The 19,999-nt window shown below is 33.0% G+C and overlaps 1 protein-coding gene across 1 annotated transcript in view; it reads left to right on the top strand.

Moving 5' to 3' along the window:
- Positions 1 to 19,999, top strand: part of Lrp1b (LDL receptor related protein 1B) — a 349,921-nt gene that overhangs the window by 41,587 nt on the left and 288,335 nt on the right. Inside the window, exons 4-7 of the mRNA XM_076928219.1 lie at positions 11,127 to 11,316; positions 11,811 to 11,936; positions 16,289 to 16,417; positions 19,482 to 19,601. Of these exons, the coding sequence (XP_076784334.1) occupies positions 11,127 to 11,316; positions 11,811 to 11,936; positions 16,289 to 16,417; positions 19,482 to 19,601 (565 nt within the window). The remainder of the gene's footprint in view (positions 1 to 11,126; positions 11,317 to 11,810; positions 11,937 to 16,288; positions 16,418 to 19,481; positions 19,602 to 19,999) is intronic.

Here is a 19,999-nt window from a genome sequence, read left to right as displayed (position 1 = left end):
CTGGAGCCATGGATCCTTCCATGTATACTCTTTGGTTGGTGGTTTAGTCCCTGAGAGCTCTGGAGTGTCTGGTTGGTTGATATTGTTGTTCTTCTATGGAGTTCTTATGGCCTTCTCTCCACATAGTTCTGTAACCAGAGTAAATAATTTGAAAACTTAAGCCATAATAGTTCCCAACAAACCTGGTTTGGCAACTCACCCTCAATAAGTTACTTATATGTAAGCTATTCAATTTAGCAGAAAAAAACACATTTAGAAGAAACTAAAATATCTATGACCTAAGGTTTAATGAACATAACTAAATAGCCAGCCAAATTGTGCATTGTCTTAGCTCAAATCTCTCTCCTCTTTAGAATTTTCTTCTGGCTACTTGTTTCTAATCTAGAACCTGAGGTTAAAAGACAAGCAAAGCCAACTGTTTTTCTGTTAAGTTTTTTTTTCTCTGAAAATGAAGCACCAAACCCTAGAATAATATCAGCTTCATATATTTCAGATAAACTATATTAATGATATTTTTAAGGATACAACTTCAAAAGCTTTAAATAACCAATTCTTTCAGGATAAGAATACTTATGAAATATTTACTTTAAGTACATCTAGGCTAGGCAGAATTTTCAACTTCAGTTACACACAAGCCTTTGAAAATCCTGCTTCAACTTGCAGTACTTATAAAACAAAGTGGACTTCTCTATTTGGAGATTTGATTTAAAAAATAATTAAACTATATATTTCAGAAGATGTTCTTGTTGTTTTATAAATTGGGAAATGAAAATCAAGATTGATTTCAGAAAAAAATGTGTAGAAATAAATTGTCCTTCAAGGTGAGAGACATATTAAGGATGAAGTAATACCTTGCATGGTTCTGATGTATGTCCATGCAATGGCAGAAATATAAATAAACATGTTATGTCTTTTACAACATCAGAATTTACAGATTAACAAATTCAGTAAGAAGTTTGTATACTTCAAACTCAAAAGTTTATAAATTCAATCTCATTTCAAATTCACTTTTACTCAATCTTTTTCAATAATGTGGAATGATTTATTTCTGCATTATTGACCATCAGGCAAGTTGTTAAAATATTCTCTCTATAGTGGTTATTCAGCTCATTTCTTTCTCTTACTACATCTTAGAGTCGTATTAGTAAGAAATCCTCAGAATTATTGCTGCATTCAAAAAATAAAACCAAGAAAAATGATGGCAAAACCAGATTCTAGTGTTTCAATCCAAGCCATATACTACTCTCATTCCAAAGATGTTTAATAATAAACAGATTATGCATATATTCTATTACTTAAAATTCATTTGCCCTGGCTGAATATGCAGATGGTCAAAACAATTTTAGTCCTCATGTAAATCCTTTGTTTTGAATAATTCCACTATAATCAACAAGGAAAGCACTCCCTTTAATATTAAAACACAATGGAATATCTTTTAAAATATTGGAATGATGTAATAAATTTCTCATCAAATCTCTTTGACAAAAAGCATTCTTGGGGCTGGAGAAGTGCTTCCATAATTGAGAACACTTTCTGATCTTACAGAGAATCTGGGTTTGATTCTCAGCATGGTTGCTTACCACTGATTTAATCTCCAATTCCAGTTTAAAGGATGTTTTCTTCTGATTTCTATGCCAAGGCACACACGTGGTTCACAGAAAATGCAAGCAGGAAAAACAGTCATACATATAAACTTATTTTTAAAACATAAAAGAAAAATGTAGAAACAAAACGTGTCCTTCCATTTTCATGTGACTATCCAGGCTAGGCACTCATGGGTTATTCTCATACTGCATCCAAGAAGCTTCTTCTTTTTTATTTTTTGTATTAAATAAGAGATAATACAGAGACTCAGGGCAACTGAAGGTGTTGAGAACAATTGATGGTCAAGAGCTTATACCTAAATGGGACAGTTATATCATTTTTGCTAAGACTTGGGCTTCATCACAGAAGAGAAGGAAGAAATAATATAAGAGCTAGAAGAAATAAAGAAGATAGAAGTGATACAGGCCATGCGAAAACCATGGTCTGACAACAGCTGAAATTGCCTTAACTGAGCCTACAGGTTTGGGTCTTTCAACCATCAATCTCGTCAATCACGGACTTGCAAAAGGCTAATAGAGCCCCACCACTCTCTGACAGACCATTGACTACTGTTGTCTTCTGAAGGAAAGGATTATCTTCAGTTGTGTATGCAATGACGAGCCTTCTAGGCTCCAATGGACATTTCTTTGGGCATAAAAATGGACTTGGCTGAAATAAGTAGATCAGGAAACTACAGAAAGCATCAATGTAAGAAGGAAACCTATAGGAAAAGAGAGGAGGGAACAGGAGCACAGTAGAAAATAAATATATATGTGAGATGTAAGTAAATATTTATCATTGTATACATGAATGAACTGAAAAGGAATACATGTCATCAATACAAACAAACTAAATAAATATTGGCAATTTAAAAACCCATTCCACTTTCCAAGTAATATCTTGTTCTGTAGATTTCAGTAATATGGACCAAGTTGACAAGGAAGTAGTTGCAACATTTGAAGACAATAACTCACTTCTCAAGTCTTACTCTGTAATTGTAAACTGTCAGTTTTGTCTTTAGATTAGTTTTGTCTTCTCTGAAGCCTGAAAATACATTATGCTGATTGAATGAAAAAGCTCAATTCTTTAAGAAATGGCTAAGTAAAATAAAAAATATTAAGAATTTGTTTTTTGGAAACTTTGACTATTAAACATATCTAAGTTCACTCCATTTATCTCATTGATAAAACCTTTGTAAAATTGATTAATCTATAGTTATCTTTCTGCTCCCACTTTGAGAGAGAGAGAGAGAGAGAGAGAGAGAGAGAGAGAGAGAGAGAAATGGAGTCAGAGACAGAAACATTTATGCTTAGATAAGGGAATTTTGTAGAATTGCTGTTTTAATAAATTTTAGGGGGTGGGGGGTTGCTGATACCTGCATCAGTGGTTTATGTTCCTGAATGTTCCTGAATGAAACACACACACATAGCCTTTATATTTTAGTATGACCTAAGCAGCATAATAGGTGGGTGACTGCCTAGCCTCCATATTTCTAGAAATACCTCCCTCCAATAATTCAAAGTTATTACTTCCTAATTTCTATGTTTCATCTTGGCTAATATAGACCCAGTTAGATGGCTCCCCTGGGCCACATCTTCTTGGCTCACTTATGTGGCAACTTTGCTCTGCTCTCCTGTCCACACTCAATCATGGTATCTCTTCCTCCTTCTTCCTCCTTCTTCCTCCTTCTTCCTCCTTCTTCCTCCTTCTTCCTCCTTCTTCCTCCTTCTTCCTCCTTCTTCCTCCTTCTTCCTCCTTTTCATGGTCCCAACCTCTGGAAACCTAAAACTCACTTCTCTCTCTTCTCGACAGCTATTGGCTGTAGGCAACTTTATTTGACAATCAGAATTAAATGGGACAGGGTCCCAGAAGATAAGTGCATTCCTGGTGCTCCAGATAGTTAAAGATAGAAATTAGAATACCCATATGAGAGAGAAGGTATTTATATTTCTAGGTGTGATGGCCTTACTCGGTATAAGTTTTGTATGTCTCATTCATTTATTTGCTGATTTAATTTCCGAAGAGTGGAATAAAATTTTGTCTGGTACATGTATTTTTCTTACCTGTTCATCAATTGATGGACTAGGACTTTGCTAGGCAAACATTGGTTTATTATCCAAATATGTGTGTGTGCTGGGGGGTCATCAAACCCAGGACATGTATCATTCTGTCATTTTCTCTACAGTCCATTTTCTTGAAAACAAACAAGCAAAACAACTTTGTATTTTGTTTACTTTGATTAGCAACTGTAGTTGCATGTAACTGTATTTAATGGAGTGATATAAACAATTTCCATGGGAAGATAGATGTTTCTATCGAACATGACCTGGTTCATGTCTGAAATCCCTAAAAAAAGATAAGGAAGAAAACATATATACAAATCCTTTAATGAAAGAAAGCTATGGAGATTAAGCCCAATAGGCAGCATTCCTCTGTGGTCTGTGCTTCAGTTCTCACCTCTACATTATTAACTCCATTTTCTAAAATTTCACAATAAATTTTATTTCTAGTATTTTAAAGATGAAGAAATTAGAACAAGAAGCAGTGGAAGTCCAGATCCTGGACATGTGAAATGTTCTTTTATATAAAATCCCAACTTACTGACTCCAGAAGCTGTGTATTATGGTAGAGCAAGTGTGAATGCCCTCACTCCCTATTCAAATCTGAGTCCTCAGTGTGTTGCTGGTAGCATCTTTCTGAGTTTGACTACACTATGCAAGTAATCCTAATTTCGAGACAGGGTTTCTCTGTGTAGCTCTGGTTGTCCTGGAACTCACTCTGTAGACCAGGCTGGCCTCGACCTCAGAAATATGCCTGCCTCTGCCTCCCAAGTGCTGGGACTAAAGGCGTGCGCCACCACTGCCCAGCCTTTTTATGGCTCTTAATGTTGTATTTTAACCATGTATACTATATAAGAACACACACACACACACACACATACACACACAAACAAACACACACACAGTTTTTCAGCACAGGTTAATCATCTTGGAATACAGTATCTAAAATAATTCTGGACTTTTGTTTAAATGTCTGTTAACTTCCCCTGAAATATTAAGATTGACATTAAATTATGGCATGGACATAGAATGATTTGATTTAACTTTTTCCTTTGACAAACTCTTCACTCTTCTTTTAAAATATTAAAAAGACAGGAGAGTTGTATTTAGGTAATGGTCTAGGGAGTAACATTCTTGAAATATTCATCAATGGTGTATGAGATTGAGAGAGTGATGTCTATAGTATTTTAGGAACCCACTCATCTTGCTTACAACATTTTACAAATACAAATATTTTGTTTCTGTGCACACAGACCTTGAACTTTCAATTAGATATGCATTTTATAAACAATAGCTAAACCTACACTGCAGCGAACATAGTCTTAATTACTCATCTATGTACAAATCTATAGCCATCATTATTGAACACTAAATATATTCTAAGACTATGGTTTCCAGAAAAGATAAGACTTGAGGTTCCAAGCCTTTCAATAATGTATTGAGATGAGGATAGTGAGAGCTTGATATATGTTCTTTTGACTGTTCTCAGGACTGTGCATCCTTCCTATAGGCAAGAGAATGATTAGGTGAAAAGAGGATTGGTCCTTCATCTTGGATAGCCAGTAACTGACTTATAAAAGAAGATGCATAAAAGCTTACATTGAATCTATAGGTGATGTTTGTAGAATGAATTCAAAACCCATTAAACTCACAGAAAAGATATACTTTCTTTTGAAATTTACTGTTTATTAATGTTAAAGAAAACACACCTCTTGCATGAAAGGAAGGAATTTTTTCAGTCAAATATGCGTGATATTGTACTTGGCATAGAGATTCTTGTGGGTATGATTCTTATTGTTCTGCCTCAATGACATGTTTCACCATGAAAGTGGCAGCATAAGATTTTGTTCCTTACAGAATAAAAGACAGAATAAGTCAATTTATTTACAAATTCCATTGGTGTAGTCAGCATCTATTTGAATAACACAAAATGAGGAAATTCTTCTGTAGGTTGCAAATGCTATGTGATAACTCTCTTAGCTTTTGAGTTAGAGGAAACTAGTGGTCTATAGGTCTATAATGAATATGTTTCAAACATTTTAGCTGGTAGTCCACAGGGCATAAAGCAATTTGCTGATATGTTTGGTGAATGGCTGTTGAGCAGTGAAAGAAACTCCAAGCTATTGATGGTTCTGGTTATAACCTTCCAACCCGTCAGAATCATGAGTTTGTAATTAGTCTGCAGAATCATAGGTATGGTGTATTCCAGGGAGCTCCATTCATAGTACAAACTCATGAATAATATCAAGCTGTGTAAACGTATCTCACTTGAAGTTTTGAATAAGTATTACTTTAGTAGTTATAATCACAAGTGAAGATAAGAAAACTAATGTAAAAATCTTAACCAGTTGCCATTAAAAATGATTGCAACACTTACAGATATGAGATTTTCTTCTACTAAGACCATTGTGTAATCCAAAGGGTAGTTCATGGTCTTCTCTTTCCTTGGGAAAGGAACAATGCTTGTTTGTTGTCTTTCAGCTGAAGCATTTTAAATATCAGAAAGATTAAAAGGAGCCAAAATGATTATTCAAAAAAGTGACATCTGTCTCCTTTGCCAGCTGATTTTAACTTGAGTTTAATTAACAGAGAAAATAGAATATATGAAAATTTTCCCCAAAATATATGAATTTTGCACCAAATGTGTGATAAAATACTCTGACAGAAACAACATAAGAAAGAATTTTGTTTTGGCTCACAGTTTGAGAATACAGTTCATCATGATGGCAAAATCTTAACAACAGGATCCAGAGGTCATGCTATATCAAAGTTCAGGGAGTCGAGAACTGTCATTCCTCATGCAACTGTTTAAGCACTCTGGAACACAAGCTTAGGTACGATCACCTACACTCCTCTGCAGTGAGCCTTCCTCACCATTTAATCTGGTAGTAATTCCCCACAGATTATGAACAAAACTTCCCTGATCTAATTAATCTCCTGCTTATGTGCCCAGAGCATTTTCTCCCAGATGATTCAGATCTCACCATGTTGACAATTAACAGTAACAAGCATAACCTCCAGTTATCTTAATTAGGAAATTCTATATATTTCTTACTTCAAATTTAATTGGCACAGTTCCCATAAAAGCATGAAATATATGAGGAACTCTGAAAGGTAGAAAATGGCATTCTTATTTTCTGTTTGAAGGCAAGTACCTGGAATATTGAACTGACTGTTGGAAGAATTTCTGATGAGACAAATGGGGGACAGAACATTAAGTGGCTGTGATATGCTGATGTTTAGGTGTCTGGGATTCCTAAGTTAAGAACACAATAAGCGCAATAGGGAAGTTTTTAGATTGATTTGAATTTATTGTTTTGAAGTATAGTTAATAACATAGCTTTCAATATCAAATACTATTAAATAATACAGCTGTTTGTAAAAAGTAAACTGTTTATTATATTAAATACTTCTAAGTTTTAAGTTACTGAATTACCACCCCACTGCTCATTTCAAGGCTAAACCAGCTGCATCTATTTCTGTGAAATGCATAACATTCTTTGGTGCACAGCCATGTGTCTGGCCAACCTGTCATTTTGCTTAACGATCATTTATGAGCTTGTCAGAGAGGAAACCACTGGAGCATTTAGATGCCTCCCATATGACTGCTTTTATACTGTTTAACACACAATATTTGCATGCTACAGACTATGTTGTCTGCCTTGTAAACCTGAATTTTCTTCATTGATGAATTGGTTTGGGTGCTTCAACCAAAAAGATAGCAGTGCAGATGTAAATGCCAAGAGGCAAATGACATTTGACTAAACATGTGAGTTTCTGACATATAAATTTCAGGTTTATATTGCATACTCTCAGAATTAATTTTATTATTTATCTGGGAGAACATATGTTGAGTTTAAGTATCTATGCCGAAACAATTTTTCTGAAAAACATGACTTATTTTTAAAAATGGATTCAAAGTAAAAGTGTATAAAAACTAAACTATAAGTTTGATATGCCCATTATAGACATTCATGATAACAAAGCATGTATATTATCTTTGAAGATACTGATTAGGCTTGCAAAATAGAGAGCTAGAGTTGTTTCAGTAAACACATTTCATCTGGAGATAGTAATGCATGATTGAGCTTTAATCAGAAATGAGATGGCAGGAGTTTGGTTCATTATTTCTGGAGTCTATTGTACATTACATGTGTAATTATAGTTTATATTATATTACTTTTCCCCTTCAATGTGTCAGAAAACATTGAAAATTAAACAGAAAACCAAATCAGTTTTAAACCTAATAATAGATGTTATCATGACAATGGACATTTGGTGACAGCTATTACCCATGAACATTAGTTTTGATTTGCATCTTATTGAAATTTTTCATTATTATTCATCTAAACATCTTTATTGAATATTTACATTGTTTATGTAAAATATATACATATATATGGCATCACGTTGAATTATCTTAGAAATGCAAATGTCACTTTTATGTGATGTACATACTGGAATCCCAATACTTTCTAAGCTGAGGCAGGAGAATCATACATTTAAAGGCAGCCTGGTAACATTATAAGAAAAATAATACAGGCTATCAGCTTCTAATTAAATCAAATTAATCAGAGGATTGAAAAATAGCAAAATAATTATGAATAAAATTACATGTGAATAGCATTGGTTTATAGAACAAAAGTTACTCCTAGAGTAAAAAAAAATGATGCAATTGTTTAAAGGAAAAGGTAATTAGCAGCTAATTTAGGATTAACAAGGTAGAGTTTGCAGATATCAGGATGATATTATTAATAACTTCATAATTATGATTTTCATAGAGACAGATCTTTATATTTAAAAATCCTATTTGTAACATTTCATCTGTTTCTCCAAGTATTTTGGTGGCCCATAAATATTTTTAAAAATGCATTCACTTTTGAGAATTTTATGTATGAGTACTGTTATTTACATCATTTCCCCCCTCTCTCCACTCCACCCAACTCTGCAAATGCTACTCCTATTCCCTCTCCAATTCATGGCCTCTCCATCTTTAATTGTTGCTGTCACTTATACTTGTTTACATATATTTTGCCACCCTTTAAGATTATTGAGTATTCTTCAGTACATATATTTAAGGCTGAATACTTAGGATAGGATAAACCCTGGGGGTTACTCCTTGCAATAGAAATATTCTCTGTCTTGCCTATAGATATTTATCTAGTGCTGGGACCTTGTAAAATTTCTCTAAATTCTCATTGATATGCCAATCAGTGTTATTGTTCAAGGCTAGTACAAGCAACCATATGGTTGAGATTTTATGGGTGCTACTTACTTATCATGCAAAGATACTGGCTTACAGCAGACATCCTGGTTCTCTTGCTCCAACCATTTTCATCTTTCTCTCAGTGTTCATGAGCTACAGGTATATAGGTTGTTTTGCAGATTTGTCAAGTGAGAACCCACTTAATTAGTAACCCTGTTGCCAGTTAGTCTTTACATTTAAACACTTGTGGATTTCAGTAATGATTTCTGCTAGAAAAAGAAGCTCCTTCCATGAGAGTAAGGGGTTGCATTCATCTGAGGGTCTAAGGGTAAGTATTTAGAATGAAATTAGAAATACTAGTTTAGGAGCACAACAGTGGAACACTCCACTACCACCAGCACACACACACATGCTTCATCATTCACAAGTAGTTGCTTAGGTTCATAGAACCAGAAACAAATTTCTGCTTATTGAGCAGGCCTTATGCCCGATTAGATGCCTGTTGGATAGTGCCAAGACATAAGTATCATTACTGCATTTTGAATGGTATCTTATGGTCCTGGTCAATGTGGTGGTTTGCAGGTATCCCATTTGAGTGGGAGTATTGATATCATTTCTGCGCCTTCACACCTTAAGTAGCTCCTACTACTACCATGGAGCTAGTCATCAGGAAGGACACTTCATGGTAAGATCCTGCTCAATTCCTGCAAGTCCTCTGCCCACAGTTTGTGGTGTTTTCTGCAATAGAATCTTCCCTCCAAGCTTAATGATGCAACCAAAGACAACAATAATACTCTATGTTGTTTTGGGACTATATTTTTTTTTAAGATAGTAAAAGTTTTTGAGGTAAGCATTATTGCCCAAGCATCATAAATTTAATTTAAAATATATATACACAAACAATTGCACATATTTTATTAATTTTAAGCAATCATAGAATAATATAATTCTTATGTCTTTTCAGATAGTTTTAGTGTTATTTATCTCTTTTCCCTCCCTCTCCTCTACATTGCCCTCTCTCCCTCATCCCATGTCAAAACTTCTCCCTTCTAGTTTTCTTCCATTTCTTGCTTAATAGCAGCTCTGTTCTCCTAGTCTCTCTCACCTCAGGACCTTTTTTTTTCCTTCCTAACATCTTTAGTTACAATGGATTATATACTCCTTTCTAAAGATTTAGAACTAGCATTCACGAATAGAAGAGAACATCTGTGTTTTGTTTTTGTTGGGGGTATTTCACTGTTTGTTTGGGGTACTTTGCTATAATTATTTCTAATTTTATCTATTTACCTTAAAGGGTTAGTATTTCATTTTTTTCTTAAGCCTGAGTAACATTCCATTTTGTATATGTATTACATTTTCATTTTCTAGTTGGTAGTTGAAGGGCACTCAGGTTGTTTCCATTTCCCACCTGATGTGGAGAGAGTGACAATGAACATAGCTGAGCTAGCATCTGTGGAGTACAGTGTCCAGTATTTTGGGCAGATGCTGAAGAGGAGTATAGCTAAGCCATATGATTGATTTTGGATTCAAGGGAATTCTCCACACTGATTTCCTGAATGGATACACCAGTTTGCAATCCCACCAATTGTTAATGATGGTTCCCATTAACCCAAATCTTTAACACATATATATTTCTATTATTGAATTTTTTCACAACCCTTTTATTGCAAGTTATTCATATAAAATTATTTCTTCCTAATTAAATTTGATCTTTTCACTGTTTTATTCATTTGATTTTGAAAGCAATGTTTTAAATGTTTTGCACATTATCAAAATTTTAATGGATTCTGCATTTAAGTATTATACTAAAATTACAGCCATTGTGAGATTCAGGATCATAAAGAATGTTTTCCGTTTTTGCTTTTAGTAACAGGGTATCTTTCTTTGAATTGGTATTAAATTTGAGGATTATTTTCAACTTCTTTCAATACTTTATGTACAAAGTTTGGCATCTACAAGTAAATTGACTAATTTTATTTCTTCCAGGACAAATTCTTTTATCATCTTTTGCTTGCTTTATCATACTTTTTGGACCCTAGTTCAGTAGATGTTAATTTTCTTATTTATCCTTTGCTCCTACATTTTCTATTCATATTTTGAAGAAAACTTAAGTAGGTAAAATAAATTATATGACATCCTATGATGGGACATTCAGTGAAATGATGATGTGCTAGTCCCTACTGCTGATAACTAATTTTCATCCCTTACTTTCTGGAGTAAAAAAGGGTATCGATGTCTGAATATTCATATGTTGTGTAAACTATAATTTATTTCAGGTGATTGTCAAGTCTGGACCAGGAACTTTTCTTAGTTTGGCAGTTTATGACAATTATATCTTCTGGTCAGACTGGGGAAGAAGAGCTATTTTGCGTTCCAACAAGTACACAGGAGAAACCAAAGTTCTTCGTTCAGATATTCCACATCAGCCAATGGGAATCATAGCTGTTGCTAATGACACCAATAGCTGTAAGTTGTAATAGGAAATATTTCCTAACTATACAACCTGTCAATTTTTTTGTCTTTTACAATATTACACATTATGTGATTTTATCACCTGGGAGATATTATTCAGAAATTGACTATTCAACATATCAAAACTGTTTGAAATGCTTAAATAACTTCTATAGCACTCAGTCAGTCGGTCACCATGAAGAACAATTTCCATTTTAATTTTTTATAAAATGCACCCCACTCTTCTTTAGTCCTCCTATCTTTGAAAATAAAGGCTAACATTTTTGTACAAAAAGTATCTTCTTGGTAGGTTTGCATCTTGTTTTATAAGTGTTACAGTCATTGTAATACAGAATTGTTCAGTAGAAAACCCTTTTACAATTTCATGACATCCACAAAAGTCCTGAGATTTCTTTGGGTTAAATCAGTTCACCAGTTTACTGGTTACTTATAATTATGGGGATTGTGTATTTATTACAAAATATTTCTCATAGAGTCCTTCATTGCAGGTGAACTCTCTCCGTGTGCATTATTAAATGGAGGTTGCTATGACCTCTGCCTCTTAACACCAGATGGAAGAGTGAATTGCTCCTGTAGAGGGGAGAGAATATTGCTAGCTAACAACAGATGTGTGAGTAAGTAAGGAAAATCTATGGAATATACTTTAAATATATTGAAAATATAATATTGTATTGATAAAGTTGTACTATCCTCCAACAGAGAATTTCAGTTTTTTGTCTGTTTATGAGAGAGTCCACCTCATTGTAGTGTTTTCTTACCTTCATGTGATCAGTAACAGTATCCAAGATAATAACTTACAAGTCCCTGTGATTGAGGGCCTGACTGTGTGAGAAACAGCTACAGAAGTTCCTGGATACAAGATCATCTGCCAAATTATAGCTGTGACTCTGAGGCTCTTGCAATTATGAAATTAATTACAGCTGAAATAAACTAGAAGCCATGCAGGAGATCAGCAAGCATGCAGTAAGCCCCTTCATAGTCTACGGCAGTATGTAAATGAGAGAGAAAGGCTCATACAGCTTATTTGTAATCATCTCCAAACTGTTAATTAAGAATGTAACATTCCAGCCTTGCGCAATGTTTATTCCTCCCAAAGGCATTGCAGTCTTTAATTAGTACCATTACAATACACCCTTATTAACAGCAAAATTTCCAAAATAAATAATGGTTCAAGTGTTTCAATATTGCCAGGAAAAATTAGCAAGCAACATAAAAAAAAGGTTAATTTCCCTTTAACACTGAAACTCTTTTTACATAAGAAAGGTGGAAAGTGAAACATCTTGTTGGAAATTGGTGAACTCATTTTCAGAATGTGCCAGTTTTGACACATTTTTTTCCTTATTTGTATTCTTTTCATTTATCATCATGTTAGGAAATTAACAAAAGTAGATATGTTTACATGATTAAAAATAAGTATGTTCATTTTTATCTTCATATTTCTTTGTCCCTTATTTACAAAGATGATCCTTTCTCATATTTGCTATGTGCCTTTTTGGTTTGTGAACTTGTATTACAAACAAGGGCACATCTTAGTAAAAAATAAAAATTTGGCTTTCTGTAAGACTGTGTCAGAACAAAAAAAGGGAATGCTGGTACTATTCAGTGATTTTTAATGACAATAAACAATTTTAATAGAGTATGCCTCAAATTTCCAGATCTCTTTGTTGTCCACACTTCTTTGAACAGATCACACAACTACCCACAAAGGGTTGGGTCCTAATGTTCAGGGCCAGCTGCCATGTACACACCATGGCATTAGTCATACATTAGAATCATTCATGTTTCTATCAGGTCACATTGGAGGGCAGGGTTCACACAGTGACATTGATAAAAAGAGCAAGGATAGTGCACAGTGTACAGTGTAGCCATGTTGCGACAAATAAAGAAAAAAGTAGCTTATGTTTAACTACCCCAAATAAGCTACCTGCTTCTCTCTGCTGCTGAGGGGTGTGGAGTCAAACAAGAAAAATATTTTAAACATACAGAGTTGCAGCGCTATGGAACTGAAGTGTGGCGCTGGGCTCCTGGAGAGGGACAAATCGCTGTGGAGGCATTCTCTATCGATTATGTGATTATTTTGGAATCCTGTAGTCCATTTGCAAAACCACAAAGTAGCTTCTACTACTACTAGAAACTCGAATATTTCTGACACATATTTGCTAACATTGTTCATGAATGTTAGTGGTGTCTTTCATTTACTGACACATGCATGAGAGTAAACATAGAAGAAAAACCATTTGTTCTTATTGTTGGCAAAATATATAGGTATCTACATCTCACACAACATTGTTAATGTTCTGGATCTAGTTATCATCAATATTCATCACAGAACCAGGAAGGGCAAGCATGCTTCAATAAAACACTCATCATGTAAGAAAATGTGAGGAAAGGCAAACCTGAAAATAGACAAAAGCAGAAAGTGTTCAGTGTTGTGCACCAAATGCAAGTGTGAGCAAGAATTTTGTTAGAACAAAAATTATTTTGCATTACACATATATTCTATTTTTATTCTGTTGCTGTTATAAAACACTGACTAAAAGTGTCTTTGGGAGAAAAATGGTTTATTTTATCACACAACTTACTGTTCATCATTGTGGAAAGTCAGAGCAGGAACACAAGCAGGAAACTGAAACAAAAACAATGGAGGCATGCTGCTTATGGCTTATTCATTTGTCTTTCTTACACACCCAGGGCCAAGTTCACAGGGTTAGCACCATCCATACTGAGCTGGGCCCTCTTACATCAATCAAGAAAAATATCTCACAAATAGGCCCATAGGCTAATCTGATCTGTGCAGCTCGTCACTTGAGGTCCTCTCTCCTGAGGTTCCTCTAACTATATCAAGTTCATAAAAACTTAGTATCACAGAAAACATCATACAAAAACAATCATACAGACAGAGAAAATTGTGTTTCTCTAATATATATGTATATATATATGTGTGTGTATTATATATATTATATATCATACATAAAGATATATTAATTATGATATATGTATATAAAATTAAAAGAGGCCATGAATTTGAAAGAAAGAAAGGAGATAATTGTAGGAGTGTTTTCATGAGAAAAAGGGAAAGAAAAATTATAAATTTTATATAATATCAAAAATGAAAATTATATATATATTTGTATTTACATCTATCTATTTCCCTTTTTTATATGAGTCTATGTACCTTTATTATAACCTCAAAAGGAATAATTAGTATAATCACTAAATACATAAATTTTCTATCATAGAAATTTTTAATTGAAACATTATTGTATAAGAGTTTTGCATAAAGCCAATAAAGATAAGTTAGAACTGCCAGTAGTCCAGTCTAAATTTTATTCATTTTATAATGTAATTTCTCCAAAAGTATTATCAAAATCTTAATAATTTTTCCTTTAAATAGAGGTTCTCTGTTACTTCCTCTAAAATGATATTTTATTTGGCTGGAAACAGAAGTTCATTCCAAAATGAGGAAAACATTTGGTAAATACTGCATTGAATGAATTAAACTATAAGTTTTAGGCACATATGTAAATATATATATATTAAAATTTTAAAAATTAGGAATAATAAAAACAGTGAATTTCAAGTAGCATTAGTGGGTACTCTATTTTTCTCAGAAAGTTCTAAAACTGATAATAATTTGTGAAATTTAACAGTATCTTTTATAGATATTAATTCTTATTACACTCAATTATTAATATGACTTGATTTCAATGTATAATTTGTTAACAAATGGTATGATAAGTATATTCCAGGACATTTTATACCCCAAAACATTGGTTCCCAAACTTTGCTAATGAATCTATTTTTGTGTATAAAGATAAATTATTATTTTTTCCAATACAAACCTTCAAATGAGAGAAAATATGGCATTCTTAAGACAAAACTGAGCTATGAAAACAATATTTTATATTTTATCATTGTTGGCCTGTTACTTGCACCTTAGAGCAAACTGTAAGGACGGGGAGAGAGAGAGAGAGAGAGAGAGAGAGAGAGAGAGAGAGAGAGAGAGAGACAGATAGATAGACAGACAGACAGACAAACACATATAAAACATGTTCCTTTTCCACAAACATCCTAGGTGTTGAGCAGCAGTTGTGTAACAGAGGTGGTATGTCGTCCAAGTATCAAATGTAAAGCTGTCTAGAGTCTCATTTATTTTCACTGTTTCCACCAACTTCTCCAAAAGTTTTCTAGGTGCCTAGAAAGGCAAAAGGCAGTTATTTATGATGTTTCCACTTCCACTTTTCAGTAAGGAAACTGGATAGTGGGTCTCAATAGAGGAAAATTGAGTTAGAAGTAGATCAAGCAGGGGACACATATTGGTTAAGATGACTTCTGATTTTAAGGGGTTTTATTGGGGAAAATAACTTAAGAACAATGCTCTTTTCATGGAAATGTTTTATTGGTTGAAAGACTATATACTAGTGAGGATAGAGCAAAGCACTGTTATAATATGCAGAGATTATTTGTTTGGGTTTTTGAGATAATAACTCAGTGTGCAATTTAGACTGGCCTTAGACTTACTATGGGCCACAATGGTCATAAACTTGTAATCCTCCTGTCTCAGGATTCAATGTTCTGGGGTTATAGTGTGAACAACCACACCTGAGTAATTGTTTTATTAAAAAGGAATTATTTTAAGCCAGACTACTACACTATATATAAATTATTAAATAGATAATACCGCATTCCTCAGCACACATATGATCGAAAATGATTAACAGATAGGCATAAAATAGTGACACAACTCTAAAAGTACTTTACACACAACACCCCAAAGAATTGCTGAGCTAAATAAAGAATGTCAGAAACTGCTTCTGCTAATTTTTAGAGAAATGTGAAACATTGTTATTCACTTCATTTTTATGTTTATACTATACCTTAATTTTATAATTAAACTTAAGGAATACAATGCTAAATACTATAAAATAAATTTTATTATACCAATACTTACTTTTTGATGTTTCAGCTAAAAACTCTTCTTGTAATATCTATTCTGAGTTTGAGTGTGGAAATGGGGACTGTGTTGACTATGTCCTCACCTGTGATGGTATCCCTCACTGTAAGGACAAATCAGATGAAAAGTTGCTCTATTGTGGTAAGTGTTTAACCAGGACTTTTATGCTGCAGAAAGATATTTCTGCTTACTTTCATAGATTTAGGTATGTTTATCTGTCTTTATTTCATGTGAATAATTGTCTCAATATTCTCTCATTGACACATATCTCTGAAGTACATTGACCAAACTTGGCTTGTGATAAAGTGACATACATCATTATCTACCCAGTTACTATGGAACTCACTGAAGAATACCTTCATTATTTTCTATCACATTGATGAAAACTAAAAGGTAGTTGAAGGCTATTTTGTAAGCTGCCTTATAATTTATATTTCCCAGTAATTTCGGGCCCATATTCCTAAAAACATAATTCAGAAATATTAATGAGTGGTGCATATGGAAGATTTACTCTTTAGCAAAGAACCACCCTCAGCCAAGAACATGTTGAATAGGTGTCAAAGCATTGTTGATTCAAGTTTTGTTTCAAGGATCAACAACATAGGGCTAGTGTCTTTTGATTTGAAAACTATGACAGCCATGATTCAAAAGAAATATAGCCTTGCATCACATGTGCCCGATGTTGGTGACCCCAAGTGAAAATCATTCTCTGAAGGGGATTGGCTTTTCTATTGTAGGCATCAGCACAATTTTTCCTTCATCCCTCTGTTAATCTTTCATGTGCAATTGTCTAGTTTTAAATTAAAAATGCTGTGATTATTTTTAAGTTTATCACAGCAACAGCATTAGGTCTTGTGTCATGGAAAATTCTATTATAATTGCTACCTTATAAATAACTTATATTATTAGAACTTTACCATGGCAATAAGTACACCCAAGTAATCAAAGAATTGGTAAATAAAAACATGAGAATTTCACAATTTGCATGTAATTTTTTATTGTAGACTAATATTCTCAGTTAAAATGATAGAGAGATATCATCTGCTTGATTGCCTTACACAGAAAGTATTCAGGTTTTGGGCTTAATTTATGAAATAGGAATTGAATGTAGAGTTTGAAAGTAGTAGGAATAGTATTAAAAGTCTAATAATATACCTTTACTACTAAATGAGCCTGAGAATAACATCATCATATTTTTATATTTATATAGACCAGTTATCAATCATATAGAGGAGGAATTAGTAAGACTTTTTTAAAAATATGCATTCAATAAGTATGTAAGGTTTTAGAGACCACACAGGCATCACTAATTTAATATTTATAATTCTAATTCCTAACACGCAATAATTGTACATTGTACTGTGACTATTCAAAAATCTTTTTTATTCACTTTTTTGAGATATTTAATTAATTGTTGTCAACCATATTAACCAGGTTATAGTAGAAAATATTACAAGTTATTTCTTCTATCAAAATACACTTGTATCCCCATAGGCTACCTATTTTTCATCCGTCAATATTCCACATCTGTTTCCTGTTCTCATGAGATCTATTGTATTTTCTACTTCCTTGAGAAACACATTAACTCTCCTATATAATGAGAACATACAATTGTAGGTATTCTGTACCTATATTCCCATTTAACACAGATGATTCCCTTGCAGATCTAGCTGTGTTGATGCAAATGACAGGTCTTCAGTCTTTTTAAAAGCTTCTTAGCTTACTTCTGTCTGCTTGCACCATGCTTCCCTAATTCATCTTTGATTGACACTTTGTTTGAGCTCCTGTTTTGGCAACTGTGAATAGTGCTGCAGTAAATATATTAGTGCAGGTTTGGCTAGACTGTGGTTATTTCCATCCTTCAATATACATGTAGTAGAATAATTGACTCATATGGTAGTTACATTTCTCAACTTTTTATGTCATTCATGTTTTCTATAATGACTGTACTAAAAATGTATAAGCATTCTATTTTCTATATGTCTTGGCTGGAAATTGTAATCATTTAGTTATTTTTTCATGATAGTCATTCAAATGATTATATGATATTTCATAGTGGTTTTGCCTTGTATTCTATTGATAGTTATTCAAGCATTTTTCATATACTTTTGGCTATTTAGATATTTTCTTTTGGAAAATGTTAATTTAGACCTTTTGGCTATTTCTAGGTGATATTGTTTTTCAATTTTGTTATTGAGTTGAATTTCTCTATATTCTACATGTTAACCATTTTCAGGTGTATTTTATATCTTTTCTTTCTCTGTTTCCATCATTTTGTTATATTCTCTGTCATTGCTTTCCTTCATATAATTTTGGATTTATTTTACATGTGCTTGGGTAGTTACCTGAGATACATTGTTTGGACTTATTTGTATATTATTTTATTTTAAATCATTTATATCAGCATTTATTAATGCTAGCACTTACAACTACACGTTTTACTTTTAGCATTACATTTGTGGCATCCTATGCCTTTGAGAGTACTGCATTTTAAATATTCTCATTGGATATTTTATTTGATTAGTTGGTAGTTCAAGAAAATGTTATTCAGTTCAGTGGATATTATAAAGATATTTTAGCAGAAATTTAATGATATTTTTCTGATTATTTGATATATATACATATGAAATGTATGCTTTCTTACATTTTATTATAAAATCCTTGCCAATATTAATGAATTAATGGATGGATGTAAAGATCAAAATCTTAGCTAATGTAATAAGATAGAAAATGAAATTTAAGAATATACTTATTGGGGGAAGAAAAATAAACAAAAGTCTCTTTGTTCAGCACTGATAGCATAATTATCCATCTAAAAGAATTGTTTAAAATGTTTTTTAAACCTTCATAGAACCAGAAGTAGAATATATTACTACTTCTGAGATATTTTTCTAAATTGATTATATATTGTATGCTTATTTCTATGGAAAATGGGAGAAGTGTGAGAAACAATATGTAGATATAACTCTAAGAGATATGTAGTTAATTCCCAGTTAGGAAACACCATATCACAAAGATTCAAGTGAATTAACGGCTTGCTCTTTGGAAACTAAGAGACACTGTAATTCAGATATTTAATATAGTACAGGACAGCTTTATGGATTAAGATTCTGTTAGTTAGGAGAGAAATTTTATTCATAATTTTTACTCTCTAGAAATATTGCTCTATGATCTCTTACTGCATGTTTCTATCTTTATTCACAAGAAAACCGAAGTTGCCGTAGTGGGTTTAAACCTTGCTACAATCGTCGCTGCGTTCCTCATAGCAAACTGTGTGATGGTACAAATGATTGTGGAGATGGCTCTGATGAACTGGATTGTAAAGGTGAGTGATTTTATATGAGTCTTTGCACGTTATATATCATTATATATGTTTATTAAACTTTCACAAAGATTTTCACTGAGTGAACTATGCTATAAAAATGTCTGATGACATGCTTTGTAAATGCTTTTAGAACAGAATGGTAGATGATTGTGTTAAGAAAAATAAATCAAAAACAAATAAACAAACAAATAATAAACCATAATTGGGGATATGAGAATTTCATGATCTCTCTCATATATGAAATGCAAAAATATTGATCTCACAAGAACTTGAAAAAGAATGGTGGTTATTTTTTTTATTTATTTTAATTTTTTATTTTTTATTGAATATTATATTTACATTTCAGATTTTTCCCCTTACCCATTCCCCCACCACCTAGGAACCCCCTATCCCATTCC

The sequence above is a fragment of the Arvicanthis niloticus genome, chromosome 2 (genome assembly GCF_011762505.2).
Source record: "Arvicanthis niloticus isolate mArvNil1 chromosome 2, mArvNil1.pat.X, whole genome shotgun sequence".
Classification (NCBI taxonomy): Eukaryota; Metazoa; Chordata; class Mammalia; order Rodentia; family Muridae; genus Arvicanthis; species Arvicanthis niloticus.
This window is presented reverse-complemented; position numbering and strand designations above follow the sequence as displayed.